The sequence below is a fragment of the Helianthus annuus genome, chromosome 3 (genome assembly GCF_002127325.2).
Source record: "Helianthus annuus cultivar XRQ/B chromosome 3, HanXRQr2.0-SUNRISE, whole genome shotgun sequence".
Taxonomy (NCBI): Eukaryota; Viridiplantae; Streptophyta; class Magnoliopsida; order Asterales; family Asteraceae; genus Helianthus; species Helianthus annuus.
The window spans coordinates 50,529,677-50,546,883 of NC_035435.2; the positions used below are offsets into that span (position 1 = coordinate 50,529,677).

The following is a 17,207-nucleotide window of genomic DNA, read 5'->3' on the forward strand; positions in this document are numbered from 1 at the left end:
CAATGATGCCTCCCGCAACCATTAAACACTAGATACTAAAGAAAACTATGACTCAAAACTGACTCAGCAAAAACCGACACCTAAACGTGTAATACTTAACTCAAACTAACTAGAACCGAATAATATATAGAAAGTGTACAAGAAAACATACAAGAATCGTGATGAACAAGAGAAAAAATTCAACTTTTTCAATCCAGAAAGTTAAGCCCATGGTTCGGTGGATTTCGTGGTGAAACGGGTAAAAGTGATGGTGTATAATGACGGGGAAGTAAAATGGGTGATGTGGGTTGAAAATGGGTGAAAAATTATGGTGTTTCATGGTGGTATAAGGCTGTTGTCGCCACCGTGTTTCGTGTGTGAGGGTTTTGGCTTGATCTGGGGAAAATTCAGGAAAAAAGGGTTTTATCCGGACAAGGAGGGCGTCGCGCTACATGTAGAGTCAGGTGGTCGCGTGACGTCTGGCCTCGGTTCAAATGTGACTGGTTCAGATTAGGGGCTTTGCGTAACGCGAAGCGTTGGTGGGTGGGGCTATGCGGGCCGCGGCGTGTTACTTTTCAGGCACAAATTCTCTAAGGGTTAAACGCTACGCGTAGGTTAAGAAGCTTAAGTGTCGCGGCACGTCTAGGGCCAATTTTAACAGAAAGTTTCGAAATTTTGTTGCATTTCATGCCTTAGAAAAATTTCCAACTTAACCAAACCTCCCAAAAACCATTCCCAAAATTTTTCTAACACTTGGACTTACCTGGAACTTCGTTTTTTTTTCAATTCTCGCTCCTCGTCGGTAATGAATTTAGCACAAGACTCAAAAAACACAAAACAAAGACATGAAAATCTACAATAACTATCGTTAGCTTCAAGAAGACTCAAATAATGACTCGATACAAACGGTACAAACCCTACACTTGAGTATTCACTCAAGACTCTAAACGGTGACGCTAGATGGATCTTCGAGAGGAGTTTCCTCCTTCTCGGCAGTATCGATAGGCCCTCCTAAATAGTGTTTCAACCTGTGGCCATTCACTTTCCAAGTGCATCTGTCGACTTCATTTTGTAACTCTACGGTACCATACAGAAACCCTTCCTTTACCAACTGTGGCCCCGCCTATTTGGATTTCAACTTACCGGGAAACAATTTCAACCTTGAATTGTACAAAAGTACCTTGTCACCGGCCTTAAACTCTTTCACCCACATTAACTTCCTATTGTGCAACGCCCTCATTTTTTTCCTTAATGCTCCAAGAACGTTCATACACCGTATCCCTAAGTGCTTCCAGCTCGTGAATTGGGAAGTAACGTTTCCTAGCCGCTTCGGTAAGATCTAAATTGACGGTTTTAAGAGCCTAAAGCGCTCGGTGCTCTAATTCCACAGGAAGATGGCATGCTTTGCCATAGACGATCATGAAAGGAGTGGTACCTAAAGGTGTTTTGTAGGAGGTACGAAATGCCCACAACGCGTCATCAAGCTTATCCGACCATTCCTTCCTAATTTTTCCTACCGTTATCTCTAAGATCCTTTTCACCACTCGATTTGCATTTTCGAATTGACTGCTTGTTTGAGGGTGGTATGCGGTAGACAAACGATGGGTGACTCCGTAGCGTTCAAATGCCTTCTCCATCACGGTATTGCAAAAGTGAGTTCCACAGTCACTTATGATGGCTTTTGGTGTACCTAAACGCGTGAATAACTTTTTAAGGAATCTCACCACCACTCGGGCATCATTCGTAGGTAAAGCTTGAGCCTCAACCCACTTGGAGACGTGTTGGACCGTTGTTTGACCCTAAAACGTCAGTCAAGGTAGCTCATCATCACATATAAAGGCGGAATCAGTACATATGATGTGACAACAGCTTATCCTTTCAATTCCACTGCTTTTATTAGCTTTCTGAATGAATTTTGACAGAGTTTCGGCTCCTAAGCACACACATCCACTTCTAAGATCCGCTGATACAACAACCCTATTTATAGACGTGATGGTTCGCTAATAAGACAGTCTGGTTCGCTAATATGACAGGTCATATTAGCGGACCTGTTACAATGACATAAAAGCGGACCCTATTGAACCCTAAAAGCGGACCTCTATACACAAGACCATAAAAGCGAACCTAATACTAAGTTACATAATTTTGACTGTTTAAACCACCTGTTGACCAATCTTGACCTCAGACTTCTTGTAGACATAGTCAACAGACATCCTATGCATCAACAGACTCCCCCTTGGATGTTGACGTAGTCTTTATCAGTCTTCAGATCCGTAGTCTTCAGTCTTGATCTTTTCACCAACTCTCCAACTCTGTCTTCTCTTCGTAAGCATTCTTCACAAGTTCCAGGATTATCTACTAGCTCTAGCTTCAAACTTCCCATTATCTGTTGATCCAGACTCCCCTTTTCACAAACTCCCCCTCTCAGTATGCTGGGATCTAAGATATCTGGTTCAAGCTTTGACAATTTGCCTCCGTGGGAATAATGAAGTCTCCAAACCTGTTACTCAACCAATAATCATTACAATCTATCTTTTCTAAACAATAAAAACAAATTCAATCAGCTCTAAAAATCCACTCAAGTTTTCAAGTTCAAATTAATGACCCTGAACACCTGATTAATCTACCAAGTTCAATTTAATGACCCTGGTTGAACTTTTGACGAATCAAACTGATTTAGTAAAATCATTTTCAATTTTTCTTAAAAAAATAACAAGTATCAAGTTAATGAACTTGTTTGTGACTTTTGAAAACAATCAACCTTCCAACAATATACGCTCTCCTCATTCTTCAGCTCAGAATCTCCTGCATCTGCTTCATCTTTCTAGAATCCGACAATCAACTTTCCACTCTGGTTTGTCTAAAATAAAGCAGAAATAAAATCTTTTTGTATTTTTAATGTGATCTAAACTAAGAAATGAAATACAGAAAACTTAAATTGCAGAAAGTAAACTATTTACAGAATTATTTTTGGCGAGCGTGTCAGGGAATCATATCAGCTTTTCAAACAAATTACAAGTACCGTTAAGCTATATTACATACTCAGACTTAAACAATTCACCTCGATTGTCGATATACTGATCCATCTTAAATTCTCACACAAACTTCAATCTATTCAGGATACCGTTTAAGTGTCTTAAGAACTTAGATCTATTCATGTGTCCCACCTCTTGAATATACTCCCGTATCCAGAATCCCAATATTTAGTCTTACAGGCAAGAATACTACAATGATGTCTGTACATAAATTAGGGGTTAAATGCGAGAACTGAGGGATCTCAGGTCAGAACTTCCGTTCAGCAGAGAGATATCAGTTTCGACTTTGCAGTATGCCCCCTTTAGAGGATCTTTTCAGCTACAACAGATGATTATCAATTTTATTGTCTAATCAGCTGAGGGCTTTATGCTATGTTTCAAGCATTTCAGGCAAAGTATTAGCCAAGGACTAGGTCAGAACTACCATTCAGCAGAAGTCCCGGAATAATACCCCAGACATCATAGAGTATAAAAACCTAGTATATCAGAATACGAGACCTATCAAACGAGATTTTAGGGGTTACCTATATATTCAAGTAGTGTTCCCCACAAACTTCACAAGTTTGAAATTTTAGGTTTATATCCCGAATAAATCTAGTAAATGTACGTGTTAGTGCACTACATCTGTTGATTACGTCTAGGTTGTCTAGGATCAGGTCTTACATTGTATTGTATAGCTTAGGGCACGAAATACGAGAAAACAGGAGTCTGTATCTGTTTTATGGGTTAGGTCCACTCATAGGGACATTAGGTTTATGGTTCGGTTATATGTCAAAGTGGTCCGCTTTTGTTGACATGTGTGGTCCGCTTTTATGGTCTGGTGACACATAAGCGGACCCAATCCACTATATATAGGTCTCATGAGCGAGTCATTTGTGAGAGTTGATGATTTCCGCACCGAAGCTCTGCCGGTGTGACGTTTGAACTGTAATTTGTGTCAAATCAATAAAACAAGCAGTTAGGAAGAAGAACAAGCTATTTCTACTTGTGTTTCTTATTATTCCGCATCTGAAATACAAGAGATTACCTCTGAACGACTCGTATAGGTCAGCACGCGATCCTACAATTGGTATCAGAGCCTAGGAGGAGGTTCTCTGCAGAATATAGCTGATTTTCGTCATTTCTTCTTACTTCTGCACTTTTTTTTCCTCGTTTCTGGGAGATTTCACGATCAAATTTCGTTCAAAAACTCACAGATTGTGTATTATCGTTCAAAGATAAACCCTTGAAATTTACAGGCCAAAATACAGCTTAAAAATGGGTCAAATCATGTTTGTTTTGAGATTCGCTCGTACGTACATCTGAGAGATCCGCTTTTAGATCACTTTCTGGTTCGCTCATCTGAACAGATTTGAGTCTGGTTCGCTCCAAGGTGCTGTCTGGTCCGCTTTTAAGACACAATCTGGTCCGCTTTTAAGACACAATCTGGTCCGCTTTTAAGACATAATCTGGTCCGTTTTTAAGACATAATCTGGTTCACTGATAAAGTCACTTTCTGGTCCGCTTTTAAGGACATATTCTGTATGGTCCGCTCAGGTGAACTTTCTGGTTCGCTTTTGTGAACATTTTGTGGTTCGTTTTTGTGTTCTGTCTGGTTCGCTTATAGGTCACCTGTCTTGAAACACGTGCTAAGTCTATATGGATTCTGAGTTCTACAACGCGTTTGCATCATCGACTACTCCAGCCGCAATTGCTCAAGCAATGAACTTAGAAAACGAGACGGGAGCAACTCAAAAGCCCCCTAGATTGATGAGCATTGAGGAGTATTATGGGTGGAAGGATCGGTTTGAAAACTGGGTTCAGGCAAATCATCTTAGATCTTGGGAATGCATATTGAAGAAGTATACTTTGCCTCGAACAGATTTGCAAGTTATTAAAGAGATATCCGAATTCACTGATCAAGAACGAGCGATGTATAGAGCCGAGAAAATGATGATCAGTTTGTTGCAGCAGGCAATTAAAGAAGATATATTCATCCTGTTACAACACGATAAAACTGCTAAGTCAATATGGGATGCTGTTAGAGTCAAATTCGAGGGAAGTGAGAACATGATCAAAAGCAAGAAAGCTCTACTAAAGAAAGAGTTCGATTTGTTTAGTAGTTTGCCGGGAGAGGATACTAAAAAGTTGATCGAGAGATATTGTCACTTAGTGGGATCACTGTCAATGTTAGGTGTTGAAAAAGGTCGTGAAGAGTGGGTGGATAAGTTAGCTGACGCGTTACCTCAAAAGGAGTGGGGAACGTATTTGATGATACTAAAGAATACTGGTGTGTATGACGGGCTGACTATCTCATAGTTTATTGAGAAAATTGAAAGTCAGGATCTTGAACAGCAGAAGATCGCGAGGATGAATAGTCCAAGTGGTCAACAGGATGTGAAGATGTACTACAGGGGTAGTATTTCAGCCACTGAGTCTGAGAGAAGTCCAAAGATTCAAACCGCTTTCAGTGCTGTTGATTCATCTGAGAAAGCTAATCAGGGTTCAAACAAGAGTAGCAGCGGGTTTTCATCATTTCCGAGTGTGAATCCTAAAGAGACAAACACAAGCTTTCAGTCTCAGAGTACAAAAACCGGAAATGGATACGTGATTCAATGCAACATAGCTCTCAACCTTCCAGAAGGTCAAAGTTTCTCTGAAGACACTGCGAAAGACCACATGGCACTTCTGGGTTTAGTATTATTATCCTATGAAGGTCTTGTTGCTGGTCGGATCGGGAATCCTATGCTTACCAAAGAGGATTACGATCAAATAGACGCCGAAGAGATGGAACTTATGGATATCAAATGGTGTCTTGCAGGTGTTCTGCGACGTGCTGAGAAGTTCAAGACAATCACCGGGAGAAATGACTTTCTTGATGCTTATGTATCTACTTTAGGTTTTGATAAATCTAAAGTTACTTGTTTTCGATGAAGGGAGAAAGGCCATTTTAAACGGGAGTGCAAAGGAAGAGAGGCTAGCGGAGCACAGAATCCATTTGGAAAAGATGACTACTACCGCAAAGCTATCTATCAACAAGTTGGTCAATCTCAAGAACCACAGACGGCTCATGGGAGGAAGATTGAAGATCCCAAAAGAGCATGTTTGGTAGATTTCAGCTGGAGTGATTACATATTATCTGAAGGCAAAGCGGCACGCATTGTTGATCAAGATGATGAGAAACTACCAGAAGGTTTTAGTTGGGATATGTTTGTGGATGAGAAGGGAGAGTTCAAAGCATTCATTGCCAAGATCGTCCGGGAGCCAGATTTGTTTGCTACTTGGATGAGATCTATCGGGGAGAATGTGAAAAGTGAAGATGAAAAGTCTATGTCAACCGATGAAGGTTCAGATAGTACTGATAAACTTTCAGAGAGATCTGGAGAAATTTCAGAAGGTTTAGATGAAAGTTTACAGAGTTCAGATGAAGATGTACAGAATGAGTTTATTTCAGAAAAGGCAGTTGTTTTTGATAAAACACCGTCTGATTCTAGTGAATCAGATGATGATTCTGATAAATCTGTAAAATTTGATCAATCACCGGATCACAGTAGCAGTGATGATGAGGAAGAAAAACATATAAATGTTGCCAAATCTCATCTTTCTCCTGAAAGTTTTCATTTGTATTTTGCAGATCGAATAGAGAAACTAAAGGAGAAAAGAGCTGCTAAAGAGCAATAGAAGGAATCTGAAGGTGATGTTCAGAATGTTGAAGGTGTTGCTGAGAAGATTACCGAGGTTGAGAAAGAAGAAGAAAAGGTGATTGAGATTGTTAAAACAATTGAAGTTGAGAAGATTGTTGAAGTCGTCAAGCCTTGCGAGAAGTGTTTAGAAGCATGCAAATAATGTGCTGCAAAAGACGACATTATAGCTGAGTATGAGAAGAAGAAGGAGCAGTTACTGTTCAACCTCAACTATGTGAAAGAATCATATGATGCTTTGAACAAAACAGTAACTGGTCTTCAAAAGACAAACTCAGAAAGAGAGCAAGCACTGACGATGATGAATGCTGTCATGATGACAAAGCAGAAGGCAATAAATTTCTACTTCGAAGAGAGTGCTAAATGGAAGCAAGAGTTGGAGACGGAAAAAATAGAGAATGAGAGAATTAGACGTTTGTTACAAAGCTATTCTAGTTCTGATTATCTCATTGATCGTATTTATCCAACTGTTGCAGGTATGGAAGTTTTTAAAGATGAGAAGCTGAAAGAAAAGAAAGACTGTGGTAAGAAATCGACTGTGAACTATAACAAGTGTCCGCCTCCGATTTGGGATGGTTATTCTCCTAGGAGACCAAATGAGGAGCAATTGGAAAAAGCAGTCAATATAAAGCTTAAAACCGACACAACTGAAGTTTTACCAGATAACATTGATGTCACATTTACCTCATCCGATACTGATCATGAGTCTGAGTTAATCAAAAAGGTGGTCGATCAGGTGTTGGATACTGATGAGGAGTCTGAGTCAAAATCTGGAAAGTCAAATTCGTCAGTCAACAGAGAAAATTCGTCGGTCAAACGGTCTTATAGTAAAGAATTTTTATTGTCAAAGGCAGATTTGAATGATGAAACATTCGAAGTTGTGTATACTTTGAATGGTTCTGACAAATTATATTACAATAAAGAGTTCCCAATAATGAGTATTAAAACGGAACTAATAAACAAAACTTTCAAACTTATAGAAGTTAATATTCCAGAATTAAAAGTTTTGAAAAGTTTTGAAAAACCTAAAAAATACACTTCTAGAGTTCAGCAACGTTTAAATAAGAAAAAGGGCAACAATTTTGGTCCTGTTTTTCAAAAGAAATCTAACCAGAATCGTAGCTACAAAAAGAAAGGTCTTGGTTTTGTTCCACTAGAGAATGATAAAAACATGAAAAATTCTAAAACAGAAACTGAATTTGTTTCAGGAGGAAGTGCTGAGGAAGAACAGCAGAAACCGTTCTGGGGACAATCAAACAAGGAGTTTCTTGCTGAGAAAAAGAAGAATGGAGCTGATATTTGTTATCAAAGAGAGACTCGAACCTGTTACAGATGCAATGAAGTCGGTCACATTGCATGGAATTGTACAAAGAACGCCAACACAAAACAGGGAGTTTCTCAGAAAATGAAAGAGAAAGTTGTTGATGTCGAACCACCAACCAATAGGCCTAAAATTTTTGAGAATTCAAAATTTGAGGTTGGTGAGTGTTCAAGGAAGAACAAGTATGAGAAGAAAGGAAAAGACAACCAGGTGTGGGTTGAAAAGAAAGGAGATGTGAATGTTGGCGATGAATCTGGTTCCACAAAGCCAGAAGAGCCACAGGTTGAGAAGAAGATTTCAGTGAATGATGAGGAGTTTCCATCACTGAAGTTTGAAGAAGTGAAGAAGAAAGTAGGAAAAACTGAGATTTCTAATCAGTTTTACAAAGAAAAGGATGATTTTGATGTCGAGAAAACATTCAACGGGAATGTTAAAAAGATTTTTGGAAAAATGCTGAGTGGAAGGGCAAAGGGGATTAAAGAATTTTACGCGACTAAAAAGGAAACATACAACCCTACTGCTCAAGAGCTGAAAGCCATCAAGTCTGAGAAGACTTGGATGGAAGTTTGTTTTCCATGATAGTCGAAGGACTATGCCGGAGATCCCAAGTTTATATCGTGGATCAGGAATCGGCATCATTCTAGTGTTTGAAAAGTTTGTTTGAAAAATTTTGAATAGTGTTTGAATGTTTACAGGTGAAAGGACCACGCCGGAGCTTCCAGGTTGGTAATTGAGAAGCAGGAATCGGCATCTTTCTGAATAATTTGACAAGTCGTAAAGAGGTTTCTGTAGATGTTTCATTCCTACAGTAAAACCTACAAGTGGTATTTTTTATCTACAAGTGGTATTTGTGGTTATACCTTGAAAAATTTACATTTACAAGTGGTACAGTGATTCTGAACTGCAAATGATAAATCAGGGATATTAAGTTGTACTTGATTTATTATTCATATGAGATTGATAAACAAGATGATGAACCATATCCCCATGCTTCATAAGTGGTAAACTTAAAGTGGTAAACACAAACTCATTTTCCGGAAAAATCATTTCGATTAAAACAAACTTGAGTGTTTTGAGATCTAAATGAGAAAATGGTTTGTTGAAAGGGGGAGTTCGGATTGTTTATGCCTAGTGAATGGCGATTTGATGTGATTCGATGTCAGTTGTCAAGTTTCTGTACAGTTTTGTTTTACTTTTCATGTTTCTAGTAGGTCAAGAGTCTAGAAGTTTTCAAATTTTCTTTGAAATGTGTTTGCATTTTAGGGGGAGTAGGGAAATTTCAGAAAATCCAAAAACATTTAAAAATTTGAAAAAGAAAAAAACATGATAAAATTCAAAAATGAGTTTCGTTGTGAAAAGAGGAAAGATAGTACGTCAGTAGGCTGTCACAACATGCTAAAGAAATGTAAAGATAAAATGTGATAAACAATCTCACTGAGGATATGCCAGTAGGTTTTTACACATTTAGTAAATTGTGACGAGATATAAACTAAATTTCAAACTTGCTTTTTCTGTGGGTTAACACAAACTTGGATATATAGGTAACCCCTGAAATCTTGTTTGAAAGGTCCCTTATTCTGAGATACTAGGTCTTTATGCTCAGTGATATCTGGGGTATTATCCCGGGACTTCTGTTGTATGGAAGTACTGACCTAGTCCCCGGATAATGCTTTCCGAAAATGCTTGAAACATAGCATCACCCTCAGCAAGCTGATGAAACAATAAAATTGATAGTCGCTGCTGTTGAAATAAAAAGATCCTCTAAAGGGGACACACCAAAAGTCGAGCCGTCATCTCTCTGCTGAACGGAAGTTCTGACCTGAGCTCTCACGGTTTCGCATTTAACCCCTGAATAGATATCATCTGTGGTATACTCACCTGTAAGACTGAATATTGGGATCTGGATACGGGAGTATATTCAAGTAGTGGGACACATGGATAAGTTTAAGTTCTTAAGACATTAATATCGTATCTCGGATCAGTTGAAGTTTGTGTGAAAATTTAAGTGGACAGATATACTGACAATCTAGGTGAATTGTTTAGAACTTAAAATGAAATGAAGCTTAACGATGTTAGTGACATGTCTCATAAACTGATATGATCCTCTTACACGAACTCGCAAAAATATTGTCTGTAAATATTTTTCTTTACTGCATTACAGGTTTCTTTATTTCAAAATCCAAAAAGATTTTTTTGTGTGTTTTAGCATAAATTTTTGAAAAAGTCAAAAAGATTTTCGACAACTGATGTTGAATAGCTGATTTTCAAAATTCCGAGTGCTAAACATGATGAGCAGCATTTGAGGGGGAGTGTTTGTGTAAATCTAAATGTTTTTTCTAATCTAATCTTTTCATGTGGTTCATCATAGAGATTTGAGGGAGTCTGTTAGTTGGTACATATGAGGGGAGTCAAGTGTTAGTGCATAGTTTTGTTAAATGTGTGTGAAAGAAATTTATTTCTGGGTTGAGATTATGCAGGTAGCCAGGTTTTGATTCTGGATATGTGTTAGAAAGCCAGGTTACGATTCCTGAGGACTCTAATTGAAGAGAGTCAAGTTTCAATCCTGGAAATCAATCTCGAAATCGCTGATACTGATGAACTTAAGGAATCAAGAGATCTGATCAAGAGAATTAGTTTGTTTTAAAGACAGGCAAAGATCCTGAAGATGTTACTGAAGAACAAAAGAATGCCAGTAAATCGAGAGGGGGAGTCTGAAGATTGAGAGAAGAAAAAGCCCGGAGACTGATCTAGACTGAAGATGTGAAGACACAGTTTTGCAGTAAGGGTGTATTGGCGACTCCATCAACATCTGAGGGGGAGTCTGTTAGTGAACTACATCTGTTGATTACGTCTAGGTTGTCTAGGATCAGGTCTTACATTGTATTGTATAGCTTAGGGCACGAAATACGAGAAAACAGGAGTCTGTATGTGTTTTATGGGTTAGGTCCGCTCATAGGGACATTAGGTTTATGGTTCGCTTATATGTCATAGTGGTCCGCTTTTGTGGACATGTGTGGTCCGCTTTTATGGTCTGGTGACACATAAGCGGACCCAATCCACTATATATAGGTCTCATGAGCGAGTCATTTGTGAGAGTTGATGATTTCCGCACCGAAGCTCTGCCGGTGTGACGCTTGAACTGTAATTTGTGTCAAATCAATAAAACAAGCAGTTAGGAAGAAGAACAAGCTATTTCTACTTGTGTTTCTTATTATTCCGCATCTGAAATGCAAGAGATTACCTCTGAACGACTCGTATAGGTCAGCACGCGATCCTACAGTACGAAAACCTATCGACACATCGTTAGTGAGACTGTTTAACTCATTTTATCTTTCCAAATCTCTAGCATACTGTAATTGTCTAGCTGATGTACTATCATTTTCCCTATATACACAAGCTCTTTTTCAATTTTATCATGTTTTTGGATTTTTTCATTTTTTACTGTTTTTGTATTTTTCAGAAAATAAACTATGTACAACTAACTATCTCCCCCTAAATACCAAAACACGTAAAAAACCGACAAACCATCGCAGATTGTTTCTCATCTTCATCTGCAACAATACTCTCATCATCACTCACAATTCCATCCGACACCGAAAGCAATTTCATACCATTAAATTTTAACAAATATTGAAACCGATTTTTATCAAAAGCTTTGGTATGCAAATCAGCTTTTTGTTCGCCAGTGTGGATTTTATCAATTCGTATCAACTTTTTCTCGAAGCAATCGCGAATAAAGTGATGACGAATTTCGATATGTTTAGTTTTAGCGTGATGTACTGGATTTTTAGTTATATTAATTGCGGCCTCATTATCAATAAACAGAGGTGTGTTAAGAAACTGCAAACCGTAGTCGCGCATCTGTTGCTGTATCCACAGGATCTGAGAGCAGCAACTGCTAGCAGAAACGTACTCCGCTTCACATGTAGATAGCGCCACAGATGTTTGTTTCTTACACTGCCAAGTAACCAATCTCGGTCCAAAGAACTGGCATCCTGCAGTTGTTGATTTCGCGTTAACTTTGCAGCATCCGAAATCTGAATCGGAATACCCTTCGAGCGTAAAATCGCCTTTTCTAGGATACCATAACCCCAATGACGGAGTACCTTTCAGGTAACGTAATATCCTCTTGACAATAATCATGTGCGATGCTCTCGGGTTAGACTGAAATCTTGTTGCGAGGCACGTTGGGTACATGATGTCAGGACGTGAAGCAGTCAGATACATCAAAGAACCTATCATGGAACGGTAAAACGTTTCATCAGCCCTGTCTCCGGTGAGATCTGGGTGAATCCCATGATTAGTCGCAAGTGGTGTAGCAGCTGGAGTAGAACTTGACATTCCAAATTTCTCTAGAATATCATGCACGTACTTCGTTTGATGAATGAAAATTCCCTCAGGAAGTTGTTCAACTTGTAGACCCAGAAAGAATTTCATCTCCCCCATTGATGACATTTCGAATTTCTGCTTCATCACCTGTTCGAAATCTTTGCACAATTTCTCATTCGTTGACCCAAAAATTATATCGTCCACATAAATTTGTGCTATCAGAAGATGAACATCAACGACTTTAGTGAAGAGAGTGGCATCCACTTTTCCACGTATGAACTGGTTAGCGAGTAGGTGTTGAGACAAAGTCTCGTACCAGGCTCTCGGCGCCTGATGTAGACCATACAACGCTTTGTCCAGCAGATAAACTTTGTTCTTGTGGATTGGGTCAGTAAAGCCCGACGGCTGACCAACATAAACCTCCTCTTTGACCTTCCCATAAAGAAACGCTGATTTGACATCCAACTGATATACTTTGAAATTCTTCTAAGACGCAAATGCTAGGAAAATTCTGATAGCCTCTAGTCGTGCGACAGGAGCATAGACTTCTGTAAAATCAATTCCCTCCGGTTGACTAAAGCCCTGAACAACAAGTCGAGCTTTGTTCCTTACAACCACTCCTCTGTCGTCCCTCTTACATTTGAAAACCCATTTTGTATTGATTTTCCTTTGACCATTCGGCAAATCAACTAACTTCCACACTCCCAACTTTTCAAACTGACTTAACTCTTCTTGCATCGCTATGACCCAAGAGTCTTCAGTAAGCGCCTCTTTGTAAGTTCTCGGTTCGACCTGCGAGATAAAACAACTTATTGAAAATTCAGTTTGTAAAGGTGCTACTGTAGAATAAAAACATGTTAAGCCCTGGTCAATTTGACGTCTCGTGCGAACGCCCGATTGCAATTCTCCTATGATCAACTCCTCTGGATGATAAGAAAGAGTTCGCGGCATCACTTCGCTTGGAACTTCTACATTTCCCTCCAGATTAGTAACATTTTGCTCTGCATCTTGTTCACCAACTTGGTTTGTTTGACTTGACAACTGGATCTGCTCCCCCTCAAGGTCTGAATCACCATGGTCAAAAACTGGCATATTTTCAGCTTCTTGATCATCATTCACCTCCGACTGATTACCAGGAGCACTTCATCATCATGTTCACCAGCATTACTAGGACCTGCTTCATAGTCATTTGAAGTTTCTCGAGGTCTTCTAGAATACTCCACTGGGAACCTGAGCTGCGACTCATACTCTTGCAAAATATCCAGCTCATCAAAGAAATCTTCTTCTTCCTCTGATTCTTCTCTCATGTCAAACGAATCCCAAAGTTTGTCATAATGATAACGCCATGAATCACCAGGATTCTGTGGCGGCATAGTGTAACCTTGACATTCAACATTTGCTGCCTCAATAATCTTCTTCTCGCTTGGAATGAAGACACGTCGCAAAGGACTTGAATAACCCACAAAGATTCCCTCAACGCTCTTCGGACCAAACTTTCCTTTAGGCTCTATCACCGTACAGGGTGACCCAAACGGTTCTAGATACTTCAAATTCGGTTTGCGTTTATTGAGTAGCTCAAAACACGTCTTGTTGAACTTCTTTACAGTAAGAACTCTGTTGAGAGTATAACATGCAACAGAAATAGCTTCAGCCCAGAAATTAATTGGTAACTTAGAGTCTGCAAGCATCGTTCTGGCTGTCTCGATTAGCGTCCGGTTTTTGCGTTCTGCAACTCCATTCTGTTGCGGAGTGTACAGAGCACTAAATTCATGCAGTATACCTCTTTTGTCACAAAATTCTTCCATCTTACTGTTTTTGAACTCAGTACCATTATCACTGCGAATTCTACAGATCGGCCTCTGATACAGATTCTCAATTCTTTTAAACAACGCCACCAGGCTGTCAAACGTTTCGTCTTTGGATTTCAAAAACATAACCCAAGAAAATCTGGAATAATCATCAGTCACGACCAAGCAGTAGGAATCTCCTGTTATACTCTTGACATTCACTGGACCAAACAAATCCATGTGAAGTCTTTCCAATGGTCTTGAAACTGAATTAACTTGCTTTGTAGGGTGTGACTTTTTCTTCTGTTTGCCTTTGACACAACTTATGCACTCCCCTTCCAGATGAAAACCTTTAACATGCACTCCTGTGACCAAGTCGTTGTGCACTAAGTGATTCATTTTCCTTAGGTGAATATGCCCCATCTTTCGGTGCCATAACCTTGATTCTTTTTCCGTTGCTCTGGACACAAAACAATGAGCCTGACTCGTGGTTGTAGTAGCGACGTTCATGTCCAACACGTACAGATCGTTGACTCTTGGTGCCCTCATGATGATCCACTCTTCAGGTATCACAAATCACGGTTTCAAGATCAAACATTCTTTGTCGGTGAAATGAGTAGTATACATCCAGTCACAGATCTGGGAGATACTCAGCAGGTTGTTCTCCAGCTCAGCGATGTAGTTAACTCTCTCAAATGTTACAATGCCATTTGATAACGTTCCTTCACCTATGATCCTTCCTCCTTGATTACCCGCAAAACCCACGTAACCACCGTTAATGTTATTCACATCATACAGCAGCGCGGTCTTCCCTGTCATATGCCTTGACGCTCCACTATCCATTATCCACCTGGATACAAGTTTTGGAAGATCATGCACATAACAAATCATCATTTACACAACTTCAAGAAAGATGCCGATTCATGCTTTGCAATCCAGGAAGCTCCGGCAATTCAAACTGTTTAGTCAAACATTGAGTCCACCCAGGCCTCATCAGCCTTAGGTGCAACCTTGACTCTCGCAATTTAAATTTTGAAATTTTCAGCCTTGACAGGCGGAGAATTTGCATCATAATCAACAATAATTGGCTCTTCAGCCTTTTTCTCATCAGAATTTGAAACTTTCTTCTCAACTTTTGATTCAATTTTAGGTTTCCACACCTGTTGAGTTACTGCAACCCTTTTGTAAAATTTGTCATTTTTAGTTACCGACTTCTCTACGGGTTCAGTTTTTACTATTACGTTGTTGATTTTAACATTTTTCTTGTCAACAACTTTCTTCTCAACATACATTGGTGTTTTACCCTTCACATCAACCTTCTTTTGTTGAACCCTCACAGCTTCAGTCTTAGGCTTCACATATGTACACTTTCGTGCAATATGACCAACTTATTCACATCTAAAACAAGTACGAGTATCAGCTACCCGACTCGTGCCTTCAGACTGAGCCTGTGAAGCTCTCTTCTCAAAAAGTTCTTTGTTCGATTTTGAAAAAAAATTATTTTTCTTCATCAGCAAGTGAACTTGAACTGTTTACAAACATTTTCTTCTTAGCAAATCTCTTGTTTGAAACATTTCTTTTCTGATACGGTTTACCCCCCTGATAACCACCCGACCAGTTGTTTCTGTTGTTATTGTAAAAACGCGGTGGATTAACCGATTTCTTGTTATAAACCCTATCTTTCTTTCGACTCAGATTATTCAGTGCTGACAACTCGACCTCAACAAGTTTAAAAACATTTGTCAATTTGTTCATGTTAACATTCTCGATCGGAAACTCTGAATCCGAAGACAACTTATCCGAACCCATCATTTTGTACATGACCAGGTTTGATTCTTCATCTAAGTTGTTCTTGGACTTTTGTTTCGGAATGTATTTATCCAAGAAACACCCATCCTCCTCGGAAGTGTCACAATCTGGTTTAAGCACTTTGTCTACCACACTTTTCACCACATCACTTTGGACACCCTCGTCATTGGAAGACGTGAACGTGACATCAATGTTCTCAGAAAGTTTAACATCACTTTCTTCCTCAATTTCCACCAAACTAGACTGCTTTTTCGTGTAGTTGTCTAAGATTGGTGGTGGAACTTTGTGAAACCCAACACCCGTTCCATCAGAAAACACATCCTCGCCAGCTTTGTTTTTCCCTATAGGTTTGGGAACAATATGCTGCAAAACAAAGCTTGCTGAGCTATAGCTGTTTAACTTCAACTGAATTCTTTCATTTTCAATTTCCGCTTCTTGAACTTTAAGTTTCAATTTAGCAATTTCATCCAGTTGATTGTTAATTAATTCTTCTTTTATTCTCACCACAGCTCTTAGATGTTCGTTTTCTTTAAACGTTTTGCCATTTCGATCATCACTATCTTTGACAATGCTTTTCAATTTTTCAAACTTTTCAGAAATTTGACGGTTTTCAAGAATTAACTTTTCATTTTCACATTTTATTTTCTCACGATCAATTTTATCATTTTCAATTTGAGTTGTTAATTCTTTGATCCGTTCGGTTGAAGCTTTTACAGTTTTGTCACGACCTAGAATCTGATCCTCAACATTTTTAACTTTCGTTGTCAGATTCTTGATTTTCTCATTGTTAAGATACGTGACAGTGCTACAAAAAATGCATTGTTTGGTGCAATTTTTGCAGTCAACATTTCCGTCGACCTTGTTACCTGACGCATTTGTTGACGTAATTTGACTGACCTGCCCCTTTGACTCAGTAACAGAATTAGGGTCTACCTTAAGTGCTTTTGCAGCTAGCACTTTGTCAGCCATCTTTCCCAGGTTCTCCGACGTCAACTCCTGCGTAGTATCGATCAGGCCAGTATCAATCTGCTTTGCTTTCTCAATCTCTCCTTTTTCTTTCATCTCTTTCTCCTCTTTCTCCTTTCTCTCTTTCTCTTTCTCTTCTTCAATCATCTTCTCAGTTGGCGTTCCTCACCACTTGTGCTGCCAATACTCATCATCCTCTTTTATCTCCTTGATGATGGCTTCCATATCGAGTGTGCTGTCATCAATCGCAATGTTTCCATACCAATCAAGATAACATTCCCTATCTGGATCCCATCTATTT

General features: G+C 39.2%; 1 protein-coding gene across 1 annotated transcript; it reads right to left on the minus strand.

Moving 5' to 3' along the window:
* Window positions 1–1,340: 1,340 nt before the first annotated feature.
* On the minus strand, window positions 1,341–2,362 carry LOC110931484 (KRAB-A domain-containing protein 2-like). The gene is made up of 2 exons (XM_022174876.1): window positions 2,279–2,362; window positions 1,341–1,778 (listed from the first exon to the last, which is right to left on the minus strand). The coding sequence occupies exons 1-2, from the start codon at window positions 2,360–2,362 to the stop codon at window positions 1,341–1,343; spliced, it is 522 nt and encodes a 173-aa protein (XP_022030568.1).
* Window positions 2,363–17,207: the final 14,845 nt, after the last annotated feature.